Below are 19326 nucleotides of genomic sequence, written 5' to 3' on the forward strand. Positions count from 1 at the left end.
TGATAAGCAGATACTGAGACCCACACACTGTCCTGGATTTGATGACAAAGAAGGAACAGTCCCTCTCCTGGAGGAGTCCAGAGTGTCATGGCTTTTACGCAAATAGCCGTAATCTCCTTTGATAAGAAACAGTGGTGTCACTTGCTCTGTCCCCAGCTTGGAGGACACCAATATACCAGAAGAGTCAAACGACTGAGATGTAGGTGGCTCACTAGGGTCTGTGGGCCTCTAGGGAATTACTGCAGAGAATGGCAACTATAGTATTAGTGGGAACTAAGATTGTTAGTGAGGTGAGAGGAGAAAGGGGGTTTTGGTGTGTAAGAAGCAGCAGATGTCATCCTCATAGGGTTACCCCAACAACAGTGTCTGTGTCTCTCAAGTATAGTAACTGCAAAGTTCCTAGTCAAAGAGCCAGTGTGTGAGGGACTCAGTGACCACTTGGCCTGTAGTGCTGGGATGGTTCCTGGGTGCTCAGCCATTGCTCCCCTCCTAGAACCAGTCCCAGAGAGGGCAGGGCCATCAGCTACTTCCCAGACAAAAAGATGAGATGATGTGAGATGTGAGATGTGAGATGTGAGATGTGACGCTTCCAGTGCCTGCCCAGGACCCAAAACCCTAAAGGCTTATTTTGTCTCCTTCAGAAAGGGCCTAGACCTGAGAAACACAGAGGCCTTGAGGAAGAAAGACAATACCACCACCTGTATTCCTTCTGGATGAATTAGCCTCCACCCAGGACAGACAAGGAGACGCTCTACTTCCAGATGCTGGCTTGCAAAAGTGGTGAAAGACAAAACGCAAAATAGGTAGGAGATACTTTCCTAAAAAAAAAAAAAAAAAAAAAAAAGATGAAAAAAGAGTTGTGTGTGTGTGTGTGTGTGTGTGCACGCACACCTCTGAACCTCCTTACTGGATCAAAAGGCTAAATGATGCCTTCGGGGCTCTTTCTCTCTTCTCCCTGCAGGTCTCATCCCTTGCTTTCTTTGGCCTGCCCTGAGGAGTCAGGTTTACAAGGTCCTTAGCACCCAAAAATGTAGCAAGAAAAAGATCTTTTCTTTCTCAAAGTCTCTGGAAAGGGCTCTAATGGGCTCTGCTTGGTCATATGCCTGCCCCTAGACCACAGCTATGCTCAGGAAGGGGAGGTACTTAGTTTGGTCAGCTTGGGTCACATACCCATGGCTCCAATGCTGAGGATTGGAGTGAAACTCACCAGGTTCCTGAAATAAAGTTACATCAGGTCAAAAACAAAAAACAAACAACGACAGATGTCTACTACACTAGAAGGGAGTAGTCAAGGTTGACTTCCAAGTTTTTCCATCTAGAAGGGTGGTGACGTTGATAGAAAATGCAGGCAGAAGTGTTACCTAGCCCTCCTGCGGTGATTATTTTCCAATACACACAAATATTGAATCATTACATTGTAGGCCTGAAACTAATATGTTTATGCCAGTGATACTTCAATTTCTAAAAAAAAAGAAGAAAGAAAAAGAAAATGCAGAGGTAGAAGAAGTTTGAGCCCATTGGCAGAGTTGTTTTTAAAATGCTGAATTTAAGGTGCCCGGAGGACATTCGAATGAGGTAATTTCTTGGAAATCAGGAGCATAACAGAAAGACGTACGTAGGAAATAGAAATTTTAAAACACAAAATTGATCCGTGTTAAGGTGCATCTGGGTGTGCTGTGGGAACCCCACCACAATTCCTAAGTGGGGAAGTTCTTGAGCAAAACATCGGGAAGCTATGGTGCCTGTTTTATTCATCTCCATACACTATCAAGCCCGCAGAGGCTGCACCTCCTTCCAGTCGTGACTGGCCTCTCGCTGCTCGTCTTGGGTTCGTTGGGGTCGCCCAGGCGGAACCTGCTGGGCCGACGGGACCCTGCGAGCCCCCCGCGGACTACAACTCCCGGCGTGCCCCGCGAGGGCGCAGGACAAGGCGGTGGGCGGGGCCGGGGACAGCCTCCCCCGCGAGCGGCCGGGCGGGGAGATCGGGCGGCGCCGAGCTGAGGTGGCGAGGCAAGAGCTCCCGGATGTGGAGAAGCTGGGGAGAAGGCGTGGGAGGAAGATGGACTCGGTGGAGAAGGGGGCCGCCACCTCCGTCTCCAACCCGCGGGGGCGGCCCTCGCGGGGCCGGCCGCCGAAGCTGCAGCGCAACTCCCGCGGCGGCCAGGGCCGAGGCGTGGAGAAGCCCCCGCACCTGGCGGCCCTGATTCTGGCCCGGGGCGGCAGCAAGGGCATCCCCCTGAAGAACATTAAGCACCTGGCGGGGGTCCCGCTCATTGGCTGGGTCCTGCGTGCGGCTCTGGACTCGGGGGTCTTCCAGAGGTGCGCATGTGCGAGAGTGGGCGGCGCGGCCTGGGCGGGGGTCGCGAGGGAGAGCCGGGCCGCCGGAGGGGCCGGGGCTTCGGGGGCAGTCGCTCCCGGAGGGGGTGTGCCGGACCCGGGGTGTCCGGGCCCCGGCTGGCAGCCCAGGGAGGAAGGGCTCCAGCTTCTTCCTTGTTTCGTAGCTGCTGATAGCCGTGAACTTGGGACCGTTCCTGTCGCCGCCCTTGAGCATGACATCCGTAGAAGGGGGGCTTTCCCCATCTCAGCCGTCTGCGCTGCGCGGGTTGACCTCCCAGGGTAAAGGAAAGGAGGCCACCCTTGTGGAACGTCTTCGAGAATACGTGAACTGCTTTAGGCAGAGGCCCCTGGCTCTCCCCTGTGCTCAGCGTCTGAGACCCGCTTGGTTCTGATCGATTCAGGCGGCATCAGGTTCATGAATGGAGTGTCAAGGTGTCAAGGCTGGGTGTCAGTGGCTTTTCTAATTTCAAGCTCAGCTTGGAGCTCCTTTCCTGACCTTTGGAAAACACTCTAAGCTATTTGCCTGTGAGTCAGCACAATCTAGAAAGCTCCCTACATTTGTACCTAGGTGAGAGACAGTGAGAAAGCGCCCCACTGGGCTGTTTGATGAAACGGTTATAAATGGTTTTATCGTTACCTTTGGAACCTCGTTTGCCCCAAGGACAGTTTTAATTGTGCATCTTTTGGAGACAATGCCATATGCCATATTGGTCAGGAGTTACAAGCTGATGTCATTCATAAGAGAAGGGAGATGGAATTCTGTGCCAAGAGTGAATTTACACATGGGAATTGCACCCTGATTATGCTTGAATTTGTAACCGTGGAAAGTAAATTATTTTTCACCTTTTGATGTTTGGGTTTTGGTTTTTAAAGAGATAGCTGTATTTTAAGTTTTATTCATTACCCACATTAATAAATGGTACATGATTTTCATTTAACCAATCTTGTTTACAAAGGGGATATCAAAAAAGTATAAATTCACTAATTTTCTTAATGTTTTAATCCAAAGGAAGTCCTGAGTGGTGCGAAGTAAATAGGAGCTGGCCCTCAGCAGATAACACTAGTGTAATAGGAAGTGTGCAAAGGAGAGATAGGGAAAGGCCTGGGGTTTTGGTTCAGTTCAGTAAACACTTACTGAGCCCTAATTTCTGCCAAACACATCCAAGGGAGTACCGAGATGCACGGGACATGGTTCTTTCCTTGTGAAGCTCACAGACTTTTGGTTGTTTTTACCTGCTTAAAAAGGGTTCACGCTGGGGGAAAAAAAACAAAAACGGAGAGGAGGTGCATCCAGGCAGCAGTGATGTAGTAAAAGCCTATTTTTATGAAATGAACTAGAGATCAAAGTCACTTTCTTGATAGATTGAGGACAAAACTCTTTTACAACTCTTTGGTTGCATATGTCAGGAAAGCACTTTCAGACTGGCTTAACAAAAAAAGGTAGGGCTTGTTCGAGGCATAGTCAGATTCAGGGGCAAAAGTGATTCCTTCCTTCAGTAAATATTTATTGGCTAACTGCCGTGTGACAGGCACTGTTCTGTGTCCTTAACCAGGGTTTATAGCAGTAGCGCCCGTCCCTAGTCTCGTGGAGCTTGCATTATAATAGGGAGAGACAGTTAATGTACGAATAAATTAATATATACCGTATCAGGTGCTAATACATATTTTTAAGAGAAGGAAAGTAAAGGGAGGGTGTACTCGGCCACCATAATCCTCCAGTTCTTGGTTCTTGATCGGCTCTTACTTTATAGTGTCAAGATGATTGTGCCGAGAGCTGCAGAACTTTCCACACATAAACAACTCCATCCAAACCTCCGTGTTCAACCAAACTCTGTCATGGTTTCTAGCAGCTTAAGGCCTTGTTCTTAGAATGATCCCAGCCCCCCTAAAAAGCCTGCTCACCGCTGCCAAGAGAATTTACCTTTGTCCCGGCAGATAGCCCCTGGCCGCTCTCCTACAACAATTACTTTAGGAAGTTTGCGATTACAAATCCCTTCTCTGCCCTTTGACATCTAATCTACCACCTAAATGTGGTAGGTGTGAATTTATTTGATTTACTCTGAAGCTGCAGTCAGTTTGGAGCAGCCTCCTGCTGCTCACCCTCTACTTCCTTCCTTCAACACATACTTAACACCGCGAAGGAACTGGACTGCACTGCAGCTGCCTGATTTGTGTTTTTCGCGGCTGGGAGATATCTTGGAGATTATTTTGTTCAAAACCATGATTTGACTTGGTTGAGTGTTCTTACCAGCTCAGAATCAAAGCTGACAATACTTCCCAGGTTGCTAGTTTTATGTACTAACTTGGGTAGTTAGCAGTCAAGAAAAATGCTGAGATCGAAGTGTTTTCACCTAGTAAAAAGTTATTGTTAGAGGTGAGTTTGTAAGAGCTTGGTTTTCAACAGTGGGTGAGTGCTGTGTAAGGAAATCTCAGAATAAATTTTTTTTTTTTAAATGTTGCCTAGCATACTTGTGAAAAGTAAGCACAAGTTTGCTTTCATTTCTGCGGTGTGGATGTGTGATTAATGCAAGGCCTGTGCTGTGTTGTCCCTGTCATGGTTGGTGTTCCTGTTTATCCTGTTAAATGTAGTGTGACTTCATTTGAGGCTAAAGCCGTTGACATTAGACTTTGACATTTACTTTATACTTGATTTTAAAGCTTATTAGTCCTGTTTGTTCAGTTGCTCATTGTTTCTGTTTTGTCCTCCGTCATCTGATGCCCCTGAATCAAAGGAAAATCATTGGCTTATTTAGTCTCTTTAACAAATGATGGTCATTGTGTTTTAAGTGTACAGATAGGGTGGTGTTTTCATGTGTACAGTGCCATTGCCTTACAGAATACAAACAAATTAGACATTCGGACCTTTGAAGGTCTGAAAGTGGAACTTGAGTTTTCCTTCCAGCAGAGTCAGTGTGAGGATTAAATGAGACTGTGTAGCTGTTCTTTTATTTCTATTCCTATTTTATTATTTTCAATAGCTAGCATTTATTAAGTGTTTATTCTGCATTGTGGTTTATATTTAATTCTCATAACAGCCATTTTAGATAATTGGTACTATTATCACTTCCATTTTGCTGAAAATTGAGGCTTAGAGAGACTGTGGGTTCGCCCTAGGGTCATCCAGCTAGCTTGTGGTAGACCAAGAATTTAAACCCCTCCAAAGCTCATACTCAACCATTTACTGTTTCATTCATTCAACAAATGTATATTGAGCACCTGTTATGTAGCAGGCCCTTTAAAAAACACTGTAAAAAGTTAAAAAGGTTTATAGGAAGGTTAGTCATTGCTTCCTTGCCTCTCTCTGTCTCTGCCAATAGGCTGAGAGTTTCTCAAGACAATGGATTATATATCCCCAGTGTCCGGAGTAGGGCCTGACATACAACAGGCGCTCAGGAAACATTTCATGAATGAAGGAATGAATGAATAATAAAAGGGAGGAAAGAAGAAACACAAGCAAACCTCTTTCAAAACCTCTATTATTTTTTATTTACCTTTTAAACATTTCAGAAAGATCACTGTATCCTGTGGTGTTGAATTTTTATTACAGTAAAGATCAGGATAGTAAAATAAATGGCTTCAGTAATTTATTTTCGTTAGTGACGTAAACAAGATGTCAAAAGACTCATCTGTTTCTTTTACTGGTTACTTTTTACTGCATCGCCCTCTTACTATCCTCCCTTTACCCTCGCTTTAAAAAATTTACTGGATTTTCATTGGTACTTCACTCTGTTATATACCTTTGTGACATTTCTGCAGTGAAAAACCTAACCCCAAATTATTTCAGATTTTGAGCTGGAGGAAAATGAGGGCTCCTGTATTCTGCCTTGTGCAGAATGACATGAGTAGATATGAAACACTTCACCCCTAGCCTGTGGCTCATCTTGCTTACTGTGCTTCCTCTGGGGGGAAAAAAATTGTGGGGATGGTTGGTTATTGGCTTATTTCTAGATTTAAGTCTTCCTTCTGCAAATAGTAAAGGGAATAAGTGAATTTAAATTAATTAATGAAATCCAGAGACGTTAGAAAATTTTCTTTTGTTTTTTCTTGACAGTTGAGCATAGATGTTTGAAAAATGCAGTTTCTCTTTCGTTCAGTAGACATTAAATGAAAGAGATAAAAGTAATACTGTTGACCCTTGAACAACATGGGGTTGGGACCCCCCCCTTGCAGTCTAAAGTCCCATATTACTTTTTGATCCCCCAGAACTTAACTACTAATAGCTACTGTAGACCAAAGCCTTACCAATAACATAAACGCATTATGTTTTATTATCTGATTTTTTTAATTGAATGAAAGATTCATTAAATTCTATAGTGCTTTACAATTTTCAAAAGTTTCACACACGTGATTTCATATAATCCCTTAATAACCCTTTTCCCCCTACCCCTGTGTTGCCCCTCACCTGTCCCCTCTCCCAAACTGGTAACCACTAGTTTGTTCTCCATATCTGAAACACATGATGTTTTATTTAGTTTCATGTTTAGTTTTGTTCTGTTTGTTTTATTTATTTTTATTATCAATGAACACATTTTGTGTATGTGTTATATACTATATTATAGTGAAGTAAGCTAGAGAAAAGAAAATGTTATCAAGAAAATCATAAGGAAGAGAAAATACATTTACAGTACTGTACTATATTTATCAACACTGTAAGTTTACCTTGTCTGTTTACAGAATGAATCACCTGTCAGTACCTACATCAATGTTGTCTTCTGTGATACAAAACACTGTAGATACAGTTGCTTCACAGTGGCTTAGCCAATATGCTAATAAATGACTTGTTATAAAATTTTTACGGCATATGGCATTACAGTCATGTTCATAGTATTCTGTCAGAAACATTGTTCCATTAAAAAAAAACAAACACTTACCTGTAATGATGGGCTGATAGGCAGTTTTCCCAATTATGAGAGAGAGAGAAGGAGAGACGTAAAGTTGGCTTGAGGGACTGTTTGGAGCCCAGACTTGGGCATTTGGTCTCTGCTAAGTTTGAAACTCTTTCAGCTTTGTGGTTTGACTAAAGCCAAGTCCGTTTTTTCTTAGCAAGTAGATTAAATACTTCATACGATATTTTGGATTTAGATGGGGAATAAGAAGCAAGATCTTCTTCATTTCCTTTAAATTTGAACTTCTCCTTCTACTATTTTGTTTAATATAATACTAGCCTTAAAAATACCAATTACCTTTTTTTTTCTAATTTTATTAAACTATATCTAGGGCTATGTAAATAGTATGTCTATAAACAATAATATGTTATATGTAGTATGATTATTTATATATGTAAATATAAATATTATTCTTGGACCACGTTTTTTGATTCCGACATTTAAAAATGTAGTTTACATATAAAATACAGTTCTTTAAATTTTATGTTACATTGGATCGGTAACATTATTTTGATGGTACAAAAATGAATCTGACATTATCTAAGCTGTATTTTTGGAGTTACAGAGCTCCTTTTTATCTTTAATGATTTTTTTTTAGTGATTTGGCTTTTTATTTTTTATTTTTTAATATCTGTACAGTGTGTGGGTTTCAACAGACCATGATGAAATTGAGAATGTGGCCAAACAATTTGGTGCACAAGTTCATCGAAGAAGTTCTGAAGTTTCAAAAGACAGTTCTACCTCACTAGATGCCATCATAGAATTTCTTAATTATCACAATGGTATGAGTTTGACTAATAGTTTATTCAAAATTTTACCTAATTTCCAACTTGCTTATCCTTTCACAAGACTTGTTTTAACATTTGAACTTAGATCTTAGTACTACTTGCTTGCAGAGAACTTTATTTTGATGTCCTTTTCATTTGTTTTGTCTTTTTAAGAGGTTGACATTATAGGTAACATTCAAGCTACTTCTCCGTGTTTACATCCTACTGATCTTCAGAAAGTTGCGGAAATGATTCGAGAAGAAGGATATGATTCTGTTTTCTCTGTTGTGAGACGCCATCAGTTTCGATGGGGTGAAATTCAGAAAGGAGGTAACCTGTGGTATCAATCTTTATTCTAGCTAATTTTATGAACTGATTTTTTTTCTTGTTGTAAGTATTCTGTAGGAGTGAGGAGAGTAAAAAGGGAACACTAAAATGGAACAGGGGTTCTTAACTCCAGTAGGCAGTGATGTTTATAATCAGTTCTAAATCTTGTGATTATTGAGGCAAAACAGTGAGACCAAATTAATTCTCTGCTTTACATTTTAACAAAGGGACACTTTAACCATCTATTTATGTTTTGAGGCAGACGCGTCATTTTTCTAGAGCAAATACTTTTATGTTTGATAAACTCCCTATAAATCATAGAGAATTGTGGGAATAGAAATCTTCCCACCAAAAAGTTCTGGAAAACCTCTAGAATGAATTTGTGGAATTGCTTCCCCAAATTCATAACTCCTTGTGCAAAAGGAGTTCCATAATATTTAGCTGGAGCCTGATTTCTAGCCAGATGAACTAGCAAAATATGTAATAAAGAACAGACAGGTAAATGTAACATATGTGAAGAAAGGCAGTATGATTTCTGTTAAGCTCTCCGACATTTGTTGAACATGGGAAAGCTGGCCCATTTGTCTCTAACCTGTATCTGACTTAAAGGAGATAGTAAGGAAGATGCAGCGAAAGTGGAGAAAGGACACAAAGGAGCGGTTAGATAATAAGGTAAAGATAGACAGAAAATGGTGATTTTTCCATCTCTAAATGTGAATGTTACCAAAATCGATAAAATACATCCACGAATGCATTTATTTATTGATCTTATTCAGTAAACATTTGTTGAATTCCATGTTTCTGTGCTAAATTATATATGTATAGTGTTTTGAGCTTCACCAAATCTCAGAAATGAATATAGGAAAGATTAAAGCTTCAAAAACACATTTTTGAAGCAAATCAAGGAAGCCCAGTGGTAAACTGAATATTGAGCATTATATGCTAAATGATTGAAGTTTAAAAGGTCCAAGAAATGTCTATACACATCCACAAACACAGAATTGGGAAAAAATCAGTGAAAGGGCAAGGGAGCCCCTCTATACCAATACTGAGGGCTTTGTTTATTATATCATGTTGTAATCATATATGTTGGTATCGCAGATCCTTCATTATTACCAAAGATAATAAACTATTTATTCTTATGTATATTTTATATTAGTATATTTTTTAACTTCTGGTAAGAATATATAATATATAAACATTTCTATCAGTATGAAATCTTCAATAATTTAATGTGCAAATCTTGATTTTTCTATAATAATTCTCTGAAAATAGTTTCTCAGCCCCACCAGATAAATAACACATACATTATTATTTCTATAGCAGCACATAGGAGAGGTAGATTAAAGGGCTCGGATATTGAATATGGGTATTTTATGACATGTTCAATTCTTTTGAAATTACTTTAAGGTTGCCTTTATGTCCTCCCAAAGCACCGTATTTGCATAAGTAACCTAAAGCCATAATTATTCAGAATTTGTCTATACTTAATTTTTCCATTACTGTTATTGAAAAGCAAAGATAAATTATCAGAATTAGTACGGGTTTTGTTACTTTAAAAAAATCCTTCTGTTTATTCAGATACAGAAATATTCTACATTGAGTTCATTTTTATGTGCCTTTTTAAAAAATTACTGAATGAACACTTGGTTTTCAAAACACCTTGGACTTACTATAGCTTTTTGCTTTTAGTTCGTGAAATGACTGAGCCTCTAAATTTGAATCCAGCGAAACGACCTCGCCGACAAGACTGGGATGGAGAATTGTATGAAAATGGCTCGTTTTATTTTGCTAAAAGACATTTGATAGAGATGGGTTACTTACAGGTTTGTGCTCTCGTTCTGCAAAAAACCTTTTAAACCCTTTTATATGTATACTTTGAGTTCTAGGAGAGAAGTCTGGCTTAGTTCATAAAGGAAAGTGTTAACTCCTTGAGGAAAGGCAATAACTGACAAGATCTGTCATCTGAGGCATTTATCCTGCACACTGACCCCAGACTTTGGAATTTATTCAGTGAATGTGCAAGGGATTCTGCTACAACTGTAATATTAAGATGAGAAATGAATCAAGTGTTGAATGTTCTACACGTGTCCTGATATTCATATTATTCCATTCAAAACTCTTTTTAATCCATGGCTGTGTTACTGTCAAGTTGTGGTTGTACTGTTGAATAACGTCTATTGCTTTTAAAAGAGCCAAAATCACAGCAGTGTCATAGAGGTGAACGAGCACCAACCTGGGTGTCAGGAAAACCAGATTATGGTAACATCTCTCTAACTGCGGAACCGTGAACGTACCATTTTATGTGTTCTGAGTCTTAATGCTCTCATTTTATAAGTGGGTTGGATGTCTCCTCATCTTCAGAGCCTCTGTAGTTACATCATATACCGTGTGTTCATTTTGGTGATAACTGCTACTTGCTCAGCTGGTGAGCTCCCGTGATCTGCGTAGCACCAGGATAAAGTGGGCATTCCTAGTTCTGTTTCAGAGGAGGAAACAGTAGCTCTGAAAAATGAAATGATTGGCTCAGAGCAAAAACACGTAGTAAATGATACTGTCAGGATTTGGATTCAAGTCCTTATGTTACTCAAAAAAATAGCATTTAAAAAAAAAACCCAGACTTCACTCTTTATAATAGAAATTCAAATGTGACTCATCCTCTGAGGGGAAAGAATTTTTCCAGTCTTCTGGTCAGCGTATAGGAAGACTGTAGGCTGGATGTTCAGTTAAGTTTGAGTGTTTAGGAAAGTTAGATTCGATGTCTAGATGCCACCCTCCCTGAGCTCTTTGCTAAGGGGGACTGTGATTTGACCCTTTCCTGAAGTGTAGAGAAAAATGGAAGTTTCTCATTGTACCAAGATTTGCGAAGAGACTGGCAGTTCTGAAAAATGAAATTTTCTAATAATTGATCTTGGCATTGAAGTGATTGCAGTCATGGGAAAGGCCTCTCTCCTCTTGCCCTCATACCCCAGGCCCAGGATCACGGCACCGTTCCTGCCTTTGCTTGCATGTGACCCAGACAGTTATTGTCCACTCCCATCTGTAGCGCAGGGATCTAAGACAGTTCTGTGCAGTACGTAGTACAGTTACTTTTCTTCTTCTATCTTGCCCCTCATGGCAGACAGGAACAGAAGTTCCAAAAACACTTACACTGCTACTTTTGGATCATGATGGGAGAGACTGCCAGAACAAAGGGGATACAGATGGGGATTCCCAGAAAATTCCTTGTGGTTAGAATACTGGAGGATGTGTACTATTTCTGCTTTTTTTTTTTTTTCAATCTTAAAATAGAAATCTATTTAAAGAAAAATGGGGACTTGCACGGTGTAGACAGAATTTGAAAAATGTTAAAGTTATTTGTTTTATGTGGTTCGACTATATCGGAAACAAAAAGCTTTCTTTCGCCTCCAAAAAAATATTTATTATATGTCTGGTATTCATTTTTCTCAGTGCTGTAGAAATGAATTCATTGTTCTGTATTATAATAAACTTTTTGATATGTGTGAATGCATGTTGAAAAGAGCCCCGTGGCATCTGTGCTGTCTTTAGGGTGGGAAGATGGCGTACTACGAAATGCGAGCCGAGCACAGCGTGGACATTGATGTGGACATTGACTGGCCTATTGCAGAACAAAGAGTGCTAAGGTATAAACAAGGCTTGGGGAGCCTTCGCACTAGACCATAGCAAACTATTTTTAGTAGCTACATTTAAATTCACTTACAGACACTGATTTCTGATACTCCAAACATCTTGGGATCTTTTGTAATTAGTGTGCTCATTTGAGTACGACGTACACATAAAATATGCCTATAGGTGACTTATTCAGTAATTGAGAAGCATGTGGGTCTGGTTAGACCACACCTGAAGTCCTTGCACTGCAAGTTGAAGTGTGTATGTGAAGTCACTTTGAAGGGTAATGTTTGAGTATTTGATGGAAGATGGGTTATTGAGTTTACTGGTGCCAGTCAGACGAGAGGGAGTGAATAAGTATTGCCTTTATCATCAAAGGTCTATTTTGGTTTCTTTTAGATTTGGCTATTTTGGCAAAGAGAAGCTGAAGGAGATAAAACTTTTTGTTTGCAATATTGATGGATGTCTCACCAATGGCCACATTTATGTATCAGGAGACCAGAAAGAAATAATATCTTACGATGTAAAAGATGCTATTGGGATAAGTTTATTAAAGAAAAGTGGTATTGAGGTATGTTCCCCCTGAACGTAGCAGTGTGTTTTAAGATTGTGATTCAGGGTCAAGGAACGTATGAGGGAAATAAGAGATGTACACTTTTGCTAGTATCTATTAAAATACCTGAAATTTAGCCTTCATGTGCCTATAAAATTATGCCATTTACTTTTAGTAAAAATTAGGAATTGGTTTATCAACAAATAACATTTCTTGTTTATTGAATGAGTACGACTATTATTTTCAATGGGCACTATGTCTAGTATTTCTCATAGGATCTTGCAACAAAGATTTCATAGAAAATAGGTGTCAGTATTTGGAAAAAAAGCAAATATCAGGTGGATTTTTTTAAATGTAGCTTATTCTTATGATTGAAATTTTTAATTCAAAATAACAATATTTATGTATATTTTCAAAAGTGAAGGTTAAGGTGATTTCTTATAATTCCCTAGGAATCTTAAATATCTGTTCCTAAGCAGCACAAGAGACAAATTATAGACTTTCCTCTGGGTATACTGAATCATATGAGAATCTTAGATTATTATGAGACAATGTATATTTTATTTTTCACCTGTAGACTGAATCTTTTTCACTGCAGAAAACAGTGTTCTCCTTTATTGGACGACTAGAAATAAAATGTGTTAAAGTTCATCATTTTAAAATAAGTTAGTTGATTTTACTTAATTAGTCCTTCAGAAGGTTAAAGGACTGCTCATTTGTCATTTGTATTGTTTATAAGGTATTACTTTATTATGAGAATTGTTTCCTCATTTCTCTTTTTTCGTTTTTTTTTTTTTTTTTTTTTAGGTGAGGTTAATCTCAGAAAGGGCCTGTTCAAAGCAGACTCTCTCTTCCCTAAAATTGGATTGTAAAATGGAAGTCAATGTACCAGACAAGCTTGCAGTCTTAGATGAGTGGAGAAAGGAGATGGGCCTGTGCTGGAAAGAAGTGGCCTATCTCGGTTGGTATCTGTTCAGCCGAAATAATGGATTAGAGGTTCCTGATATATAGAAAATACATTCTGACTATTTCTTGCTCTTATTAAAACATACATCGATTTGATCCCCAAATTCCATTCCCAGGAAAAACATTGGACGAATGTACCAATAATGGAGGAAAAAAAAAATAACTCACTTAAATATCCAGCAAAAATAGGTTATCCATGAAATCAAATACCATGCAACAAAACAACAAGGTCCTACCATAGAGCACAGGGACCTACATTCAGTGTCTTATAATAACCTATAATGAAAAAGAATATATATATGTAGAACTGAATCACTATGCTGGACACCAGAAACTAACACAACATGTAAATCAACTATACTTCAATTTTTAAAATTTTTAAAAATAAAAAACAAATACTCTGAAGCCATTAAAACCAGTGCTGTAATGTGTATTCATTGACATAGTCAGAAGTCACAAATTTTTCACTTTAGCATTAAGCAAGTATATTTATCAGGTGTCTGCTGTATAAAAATGTATTCCTTAAAAATACTGACACTTTTTTCCTTTCAGTTTATTGAGATGTAACTGACATACAGCACTGTATAAGCTGAAGGATTTTATTTTTGTATATTGTGTGAGAAAGTGATCCTGTTTTGATTCTCTTGCATGCGGCTGCCCAGTTTTCCCAACACCATTTATTGAAGAGGCTGCCTCTTCCCCATTGTATGTTCTTGCCTCCTTTGTTGTAGATTAATTGACCATAAAAGTGTGGGCTTATTTCTGAACTCTCTGTTCTGTTCCACTGGGCTGTGTGTCTGCTTCTGTGCCAGGACCACACTGTTCCGATGAGTGTAGCTTTTGAAAGCAAGAGAGCATGATACCTCCAGCTCGGTTCTTTCTCGAGTTTGTTTTGGCTGTTTGGCATCTTTTGTTTCCACGCACATTTTAGATTAATTTATTCTAGTTCTGTGAAAAATGCCTATGGCATTTTGATAGGAATTGCACTGAATCTGTAGATTGCCTTTGGTGGTTACGGTCATTTTAACAATATTAATTCTTGTAATCCCTGAGCACAGTGTATCTTTCCATCTGTTTGTGTCACCTTCAGTGTCTTTTATCAGTGTCTTAAGAGTTTTCTAAGTACAGGTTTTTTACCTCCTTAGTTAGATTTATTCCTAGGTATTTTATTCTTTTTGATGCAATTGTAAATGGAATTTTTCTCCTAATTTCTCTTTCTGATAGTTTATTATTAGTGTATAGAAACACAGACAAAATTAATTTTATATATTAATTTTATATCCTACAGCTTTACTGAATTCATTCATTAGTTCTAAGCAACACTTTTATAAATAAAATTTAATTAATAAAGCTTAGTTTGAGGGCTGGATTATGCAAAGAAGTACTTTAATTTTATCATGTTTCATTGAAAACAATTCTAATTTCAAAACATTTAATAATAAAAGAAAAAAAATTCAGTGCATAAATTTAAAACAAATTTAAAACAAGTTCTTTAAACCAGCATTTTATTAGCATATTTGGTCTATAGTATAGTAATAGTTATACTCAGGATGGTGAATCTTAGGTCCTGGGAGCTTCTGAAATTCATCCTATAAAAAAATAAAAGGGTATTGTGGAGAGAATAAGTAAGGCAAGAAGAGAAAAGATGTAGTTACATCAGTGTGATGGTAACTTTTCAACAAGCAGCATACAAATAAGAACTATTACAGATTAACAGAGACTCAAGACATATATCAACAAAATGCAGTATGTGGACTTTGGTTTCTGATTCAAATAAATCAACTATAAAGACAGTTTTGAGACAGCTGAGAATATGTGAGCATGCACTGGGTTATTAGATGATATGAAGGAAATATTATTGATTTTGTTAGTTTAATGATATTGTCACTTTCTTAAAAATATTTGTATCATACATAGATGCTGAAGAGTTTTTGGGTAAAATATGATGTCTGGGAATTCCTTCTTCTCCCTTTCCTCCAAAAAGCTTGGGGGGCAGGGAGTAGAGAAGAAACTGATAAATAATGCAAAACATTAATAATTATTCTACATGAATTTGGGATTCTTGCATGTTTGAAATTTTCTTTAATAAAACGTTTAATTATCATTTATATATAGAATGTCTACTAATTGCAATATGCATGGCATGCAGAAAGTATATGCCATTCTCTTCTGGTTGGTAAGAGCTTGTTATGATTGCTTAAGAAAAACCCTAGACCTCCAGCATTTATTACACTTGTAAATACTTTATTTTTTTTCCATCGATTCTCTAGTACTTATATGCAGTGCCTGAGGTCTGCTGAAGGTATCAGAATTACTTCTGGTTGCTATTTACATTATTTAGAAAAAATATCCTTTGTCTCTTTAAATATTCAACCAGTGTCCCTTTGACTTGGTAGGGAACGAAGTGTCTGATGAGGAGTGCTTGAAGAAAGTGGGCCTGAGCGGTGTTCCTGCCGACGCCTGTGCCGCTGCCCAGAAGGCTGTTGGATATATTTGCAAATGCAACGGTGGCCGGGGTGCCCTCCGAGAGTTTGCAGAGCACATTTTCCTACTGATGGAAAAGGTTATTAACTCATGCCAAAAATAGAAATTAGTATAATGTTGGAAAAGAAATTATACAGCCTTCTTCAGCCACTTTAATTTTTGACTAAGTACAATTCCATGCTGTAATGTTACAGAGAGTGTGATTTAATTTGTGATAATCTTAACATCTTTTAAAGCGAAGTCTTCTCAAACTGTCACTCCAAAACCTTCTATGAAATAATTGTGCTCTACTTTTCTCTTTATGCAGGATAATTCTTTAGAGATTGATTACAGTCTTTCTCAGATTTTTAGTAAATGCAAGTAAGAACATCATCAAAATTGACTTTGTATTGTACCCTGTAAAACTGTGTGTTTGTGTGCTTTTAATGATACGAGACTATTTATTTGGGGATAGTTTGTCTGGTAAGACATGCCCTTCTATTAATTAATAAAATTGCATTTCACAAACTTGATGAAAACTACCTTGTTGATATCAAAGAGATTTACCAAACACTGTGATTTCCTCTAATCACTGGCCATGCAATAGCGTGAGAAACAAGCCACTAAATGCCAGCTGTGGAGCATCCGATTGCACTTCATATAAGGAGACATACAGCACGAATATACAGACACAGCTGCCTGAAGAAATCACATGTCGTACAGGGTGTGTAATGATTTGCAGTAAATCTTTCGCAGTTACCTCTGAAGTCGTGGTAATTTTGTGTACTCCATTTGGCTATTATCACAGTTTGACAGCCACCCTTCTCCTACCTGGTTAGATTCCAAGAATGTGGCATTATCTAATGAACGTGGACGCTTACCTAATAAACACTAACCACTTCCTGTGGAACATTTTCATCTATTCCCACTGTGAAAAGAGCTCATGTAAAACTCTAGCAAGAAGCAAGCCACTCACACCATGCTGTGCAGGAAGCTGTTTTCCTGGCAGGACTGGGTGGGTCTGCACGGTTCAGAGCCTGCCCGTGGGGAGAAAGTTGGAAGAAGAAAAGATCACCCTCTGCCTTGATTTTCTTTCCATCCTGACCTGGTTTTGCTCCCATCTTTGCTGCTTTTCCACTGCTAACTTCATTTTCTCCCACCCTGTTAAATTTACACATTCCCAAAGGCTGTAACCCCAGTTCTTCCTGAAGGCTACATCTCTGTTCAGTTTCAGCTGTAGCCTCCATGCAGATGACTCAAAAATCTGATGACTCCAAAATCAAATCTCGGTTGTGAGTTCTGGCTGCATCTCCAACTCTTCATGTTTAAGCCAGACTCCTGTACCTCATCTCTCAAACGTCTGATTTTTTCATTAGGCCATCACAGCCTTCCTCAATTTTCTCCTTTCATTTCTAGTCAGATGCTAAGTCTTGAGCTTGATGCAACTGGCCGAGTGACCTTTCAGTTTATCTCATGCGGTTGCTCAACTGATTGACTGTGTATTTGCTGTTATCCTTTACAGAATCTTTAGTGACTTCATGCTGATCAGACTGTGATCAGACATTTCCCAGTCCTAATGTTCCCTGGATACCACGTAATATTTCCAGCCTCAGTTCTTGTTTCTTGTGAGTCTCTCCACCCGATTCGAGCTATTCTGTGTAATTCTCCAACAATTCCTCTGTTAGTCTATTCTCATGTCCTACCTTTAGTTGCCACACGAGTCACTGATTCCTGATAAAAACTGCCACAATACCTCCCAAAGTGAATACTCTGCATGAGTATAGGTTATCCTGGAGCCCTTGCTTCATTTCAGTCACCCTGAGCCAAATACAAGGAGACAGTCCAGTCCTCATCGTGACTCCTGCTTCCTGTGTGCCCAGTGGTAGGGGATCTTAGTCTAGAAAATACATGTTCAGCTCTGACAAGTAAAGAACTTAGAAGTTGCCAGCCCCTTCCTTACAAGACAAACTGGACAAACAGTGACTTTTCTTGGACTTCTCAGAGAACTGAGGTGGAAAGACAAACAACCACTGCCAAACCTGAAGTGACAGGGACTTCCAGAGATTCAGCACCTGACAGTCATTGGCCTGGAGCAAAAGCTACTGGATGCCATAAGCTAGTAGGAACTAGTGATTTTGAAAATTAATGGAGGTTGCATGGACCAATTTGAGAGCGAGAAACTCCTGAAGACTGCAGTCACGGGGGTGGGAGCGGGGAACGCTTTCCCTCCAGAAATGGCCAGCAGGTCATCACAGAGTGGATCTGAGGATTCAGGCCAAATCCCCTCATGGCCCTGGCAAGAGAATAGCCACCTTGAAGCCCTCCAGGATCCTTCTCACTAACAAAGGGCTGCTCCAGTGGGAAGGGGTTTCCCCAGAGGGCGAGACTGAAAACTGACCCAGATGGGAGAAGGGAACTCTGCTCCACTCCAACCTTCCTGTCTCACCTAAGGGTGAGGAGGAGGGAGGGAGACTGTGAGCGCTGCAGGCAGGAAAGACAGTTGGAGCAAGGGGAAGAAAGCTGTACCCTGGAGGAGGGGCAGAAACACTTGTGAAGGCATACTCCCAAGACAAGACTGCTAGAAGGTTTCAGAACGCTCCCCCTCTTCCACACCCTCCGCCACACAAGGATGTTGCCAGGTTAATAACAGTGGATTGCAGCGTGAATGAAAAATACTGCAAGCCAAATCAGTAAACAGAGATTGCTGAAGCCATCAAGTCATCAGTGGCTGCCGCCACCCCCTAGTGAAGACAAGCCTGCAGCCCAGCCTCTGCAGCCACTCACAGTGGTGCCCTCAGAGGGACTCAGAATAAGAAGGGTCAGGATACTGGCCCTAGATAGCTAGGTGCTTGTCAAAGGAATGAATTCAATAAGCCCAAATGTTTGCTTCCTCCCATACATAGAAAAGCGCTAAATTCTTTAACTTGAGGTGTCTGGTCTTCTTTAGTTAACAAGTAATCTTTTAATGTTCCAACTACCTGGTCTTTGTTGTAAAGCTCCTATATATCCTGGCTCCTCCCCTACCTCTTGGGAGCAGTCCCTCAGAGCCATCTGAGAGGCTGTCATCGGGGCTTGAAGGGGTTCGAGTCCTCAGAAATGTCCGCCAAATGAAACATAACTTGCAGCTTTTAGGCTGCGCATTTATTTCGGTCGACAGCAGCTTAAAAGTCTACATGGCACAGACTTTCTCCAGGGAGCCGTACAAAGAGAGGTCCTGGGAGACCAAAAACAAGGACATTGGAGGAATTTGAAGTCTCTGATACCTGTAGTTATAAGAAACATTAAATACAGCCCACCTCCTGGCAAGATCAACATAATTCTTCACGCTAAGAGACCTATTTGTCTCAGTACCTATTACCCAATAACATATCTCTGGCTTTTGACAACAAAATTATAA

At 39.7% G+C, this 19326-nt stretch overlaps 1 protein-coding gene across 1 annotated transcript; it reads left to right on the forward strand.

Moving 5' to 3' along the window:
• Positions 1–1965: 1965 nt before the first annotated feature.
• On the forward strand, positions 1966–16457 carry CMAS (cytidine monophosphate N-acetylneuraminic acid synthetase). Its single transcript, XM_031443993.2, has 8 exons — positions 1966–2319; positions 7863–8005; positions 8165–8320; positions 10010–10143; positions 11867–11961; positions 12347–12518; positions 13308–13461; positions 15863–16457. Exons 1-8 carry the CDS (start codon positions 2060–2062, stop codon positions 16051–16053), a joined length of 1305 nt encoding a protein of 434 aa, XP_031299853.1. The 5' UTR covers positions 1966–2059; the 3' UTR covers positions 16054–16457.
• Positions 16458–19326: the final 2869 nt, after the last annotated feature.

The sequence above is a fragment of the Camelus dromedarius genome, chromosome 25, assembly GCF_036321535.1.
Source record: "Camelus dromedarius isolate mCamDro1 chromosome 25, mCamDro1.pat, whole genome shotgun sequence".
NCBI lineage: Eukaryota > Metazoa > Chordata > Mammalia > Artiodactyla > Camelidae > Camelus > Camelus dromedarius.

What these genes read in the sequence shown, in the direction of transcription:
- CMAS (XM_031443993.2), top strand. Translation starts at nt 2,060, where the DNA reads ATGGACTCGGTGGAGAAGGGGGCCGCCACCTCCGTCTCCAACCCGCGG. An exon ending in ATTTCTTAATTATCACAATG is followed by an intron (nt 8,006 to 8,164) that starts GTATGAGTTTGA and finishes TGTCTTTTTAAG; the next exon opens with AGGTTGACATTATAGGTAAC. An exon ending in GCAGAACAAAGAGTGCTAAG is followed by an intron (nt 11,962 to 12,346) that starts GTATAAACAAGG and finishes GGTTTCTTTTAG; the next exon opens with ATTTGGCTATTTTGGCAAAG.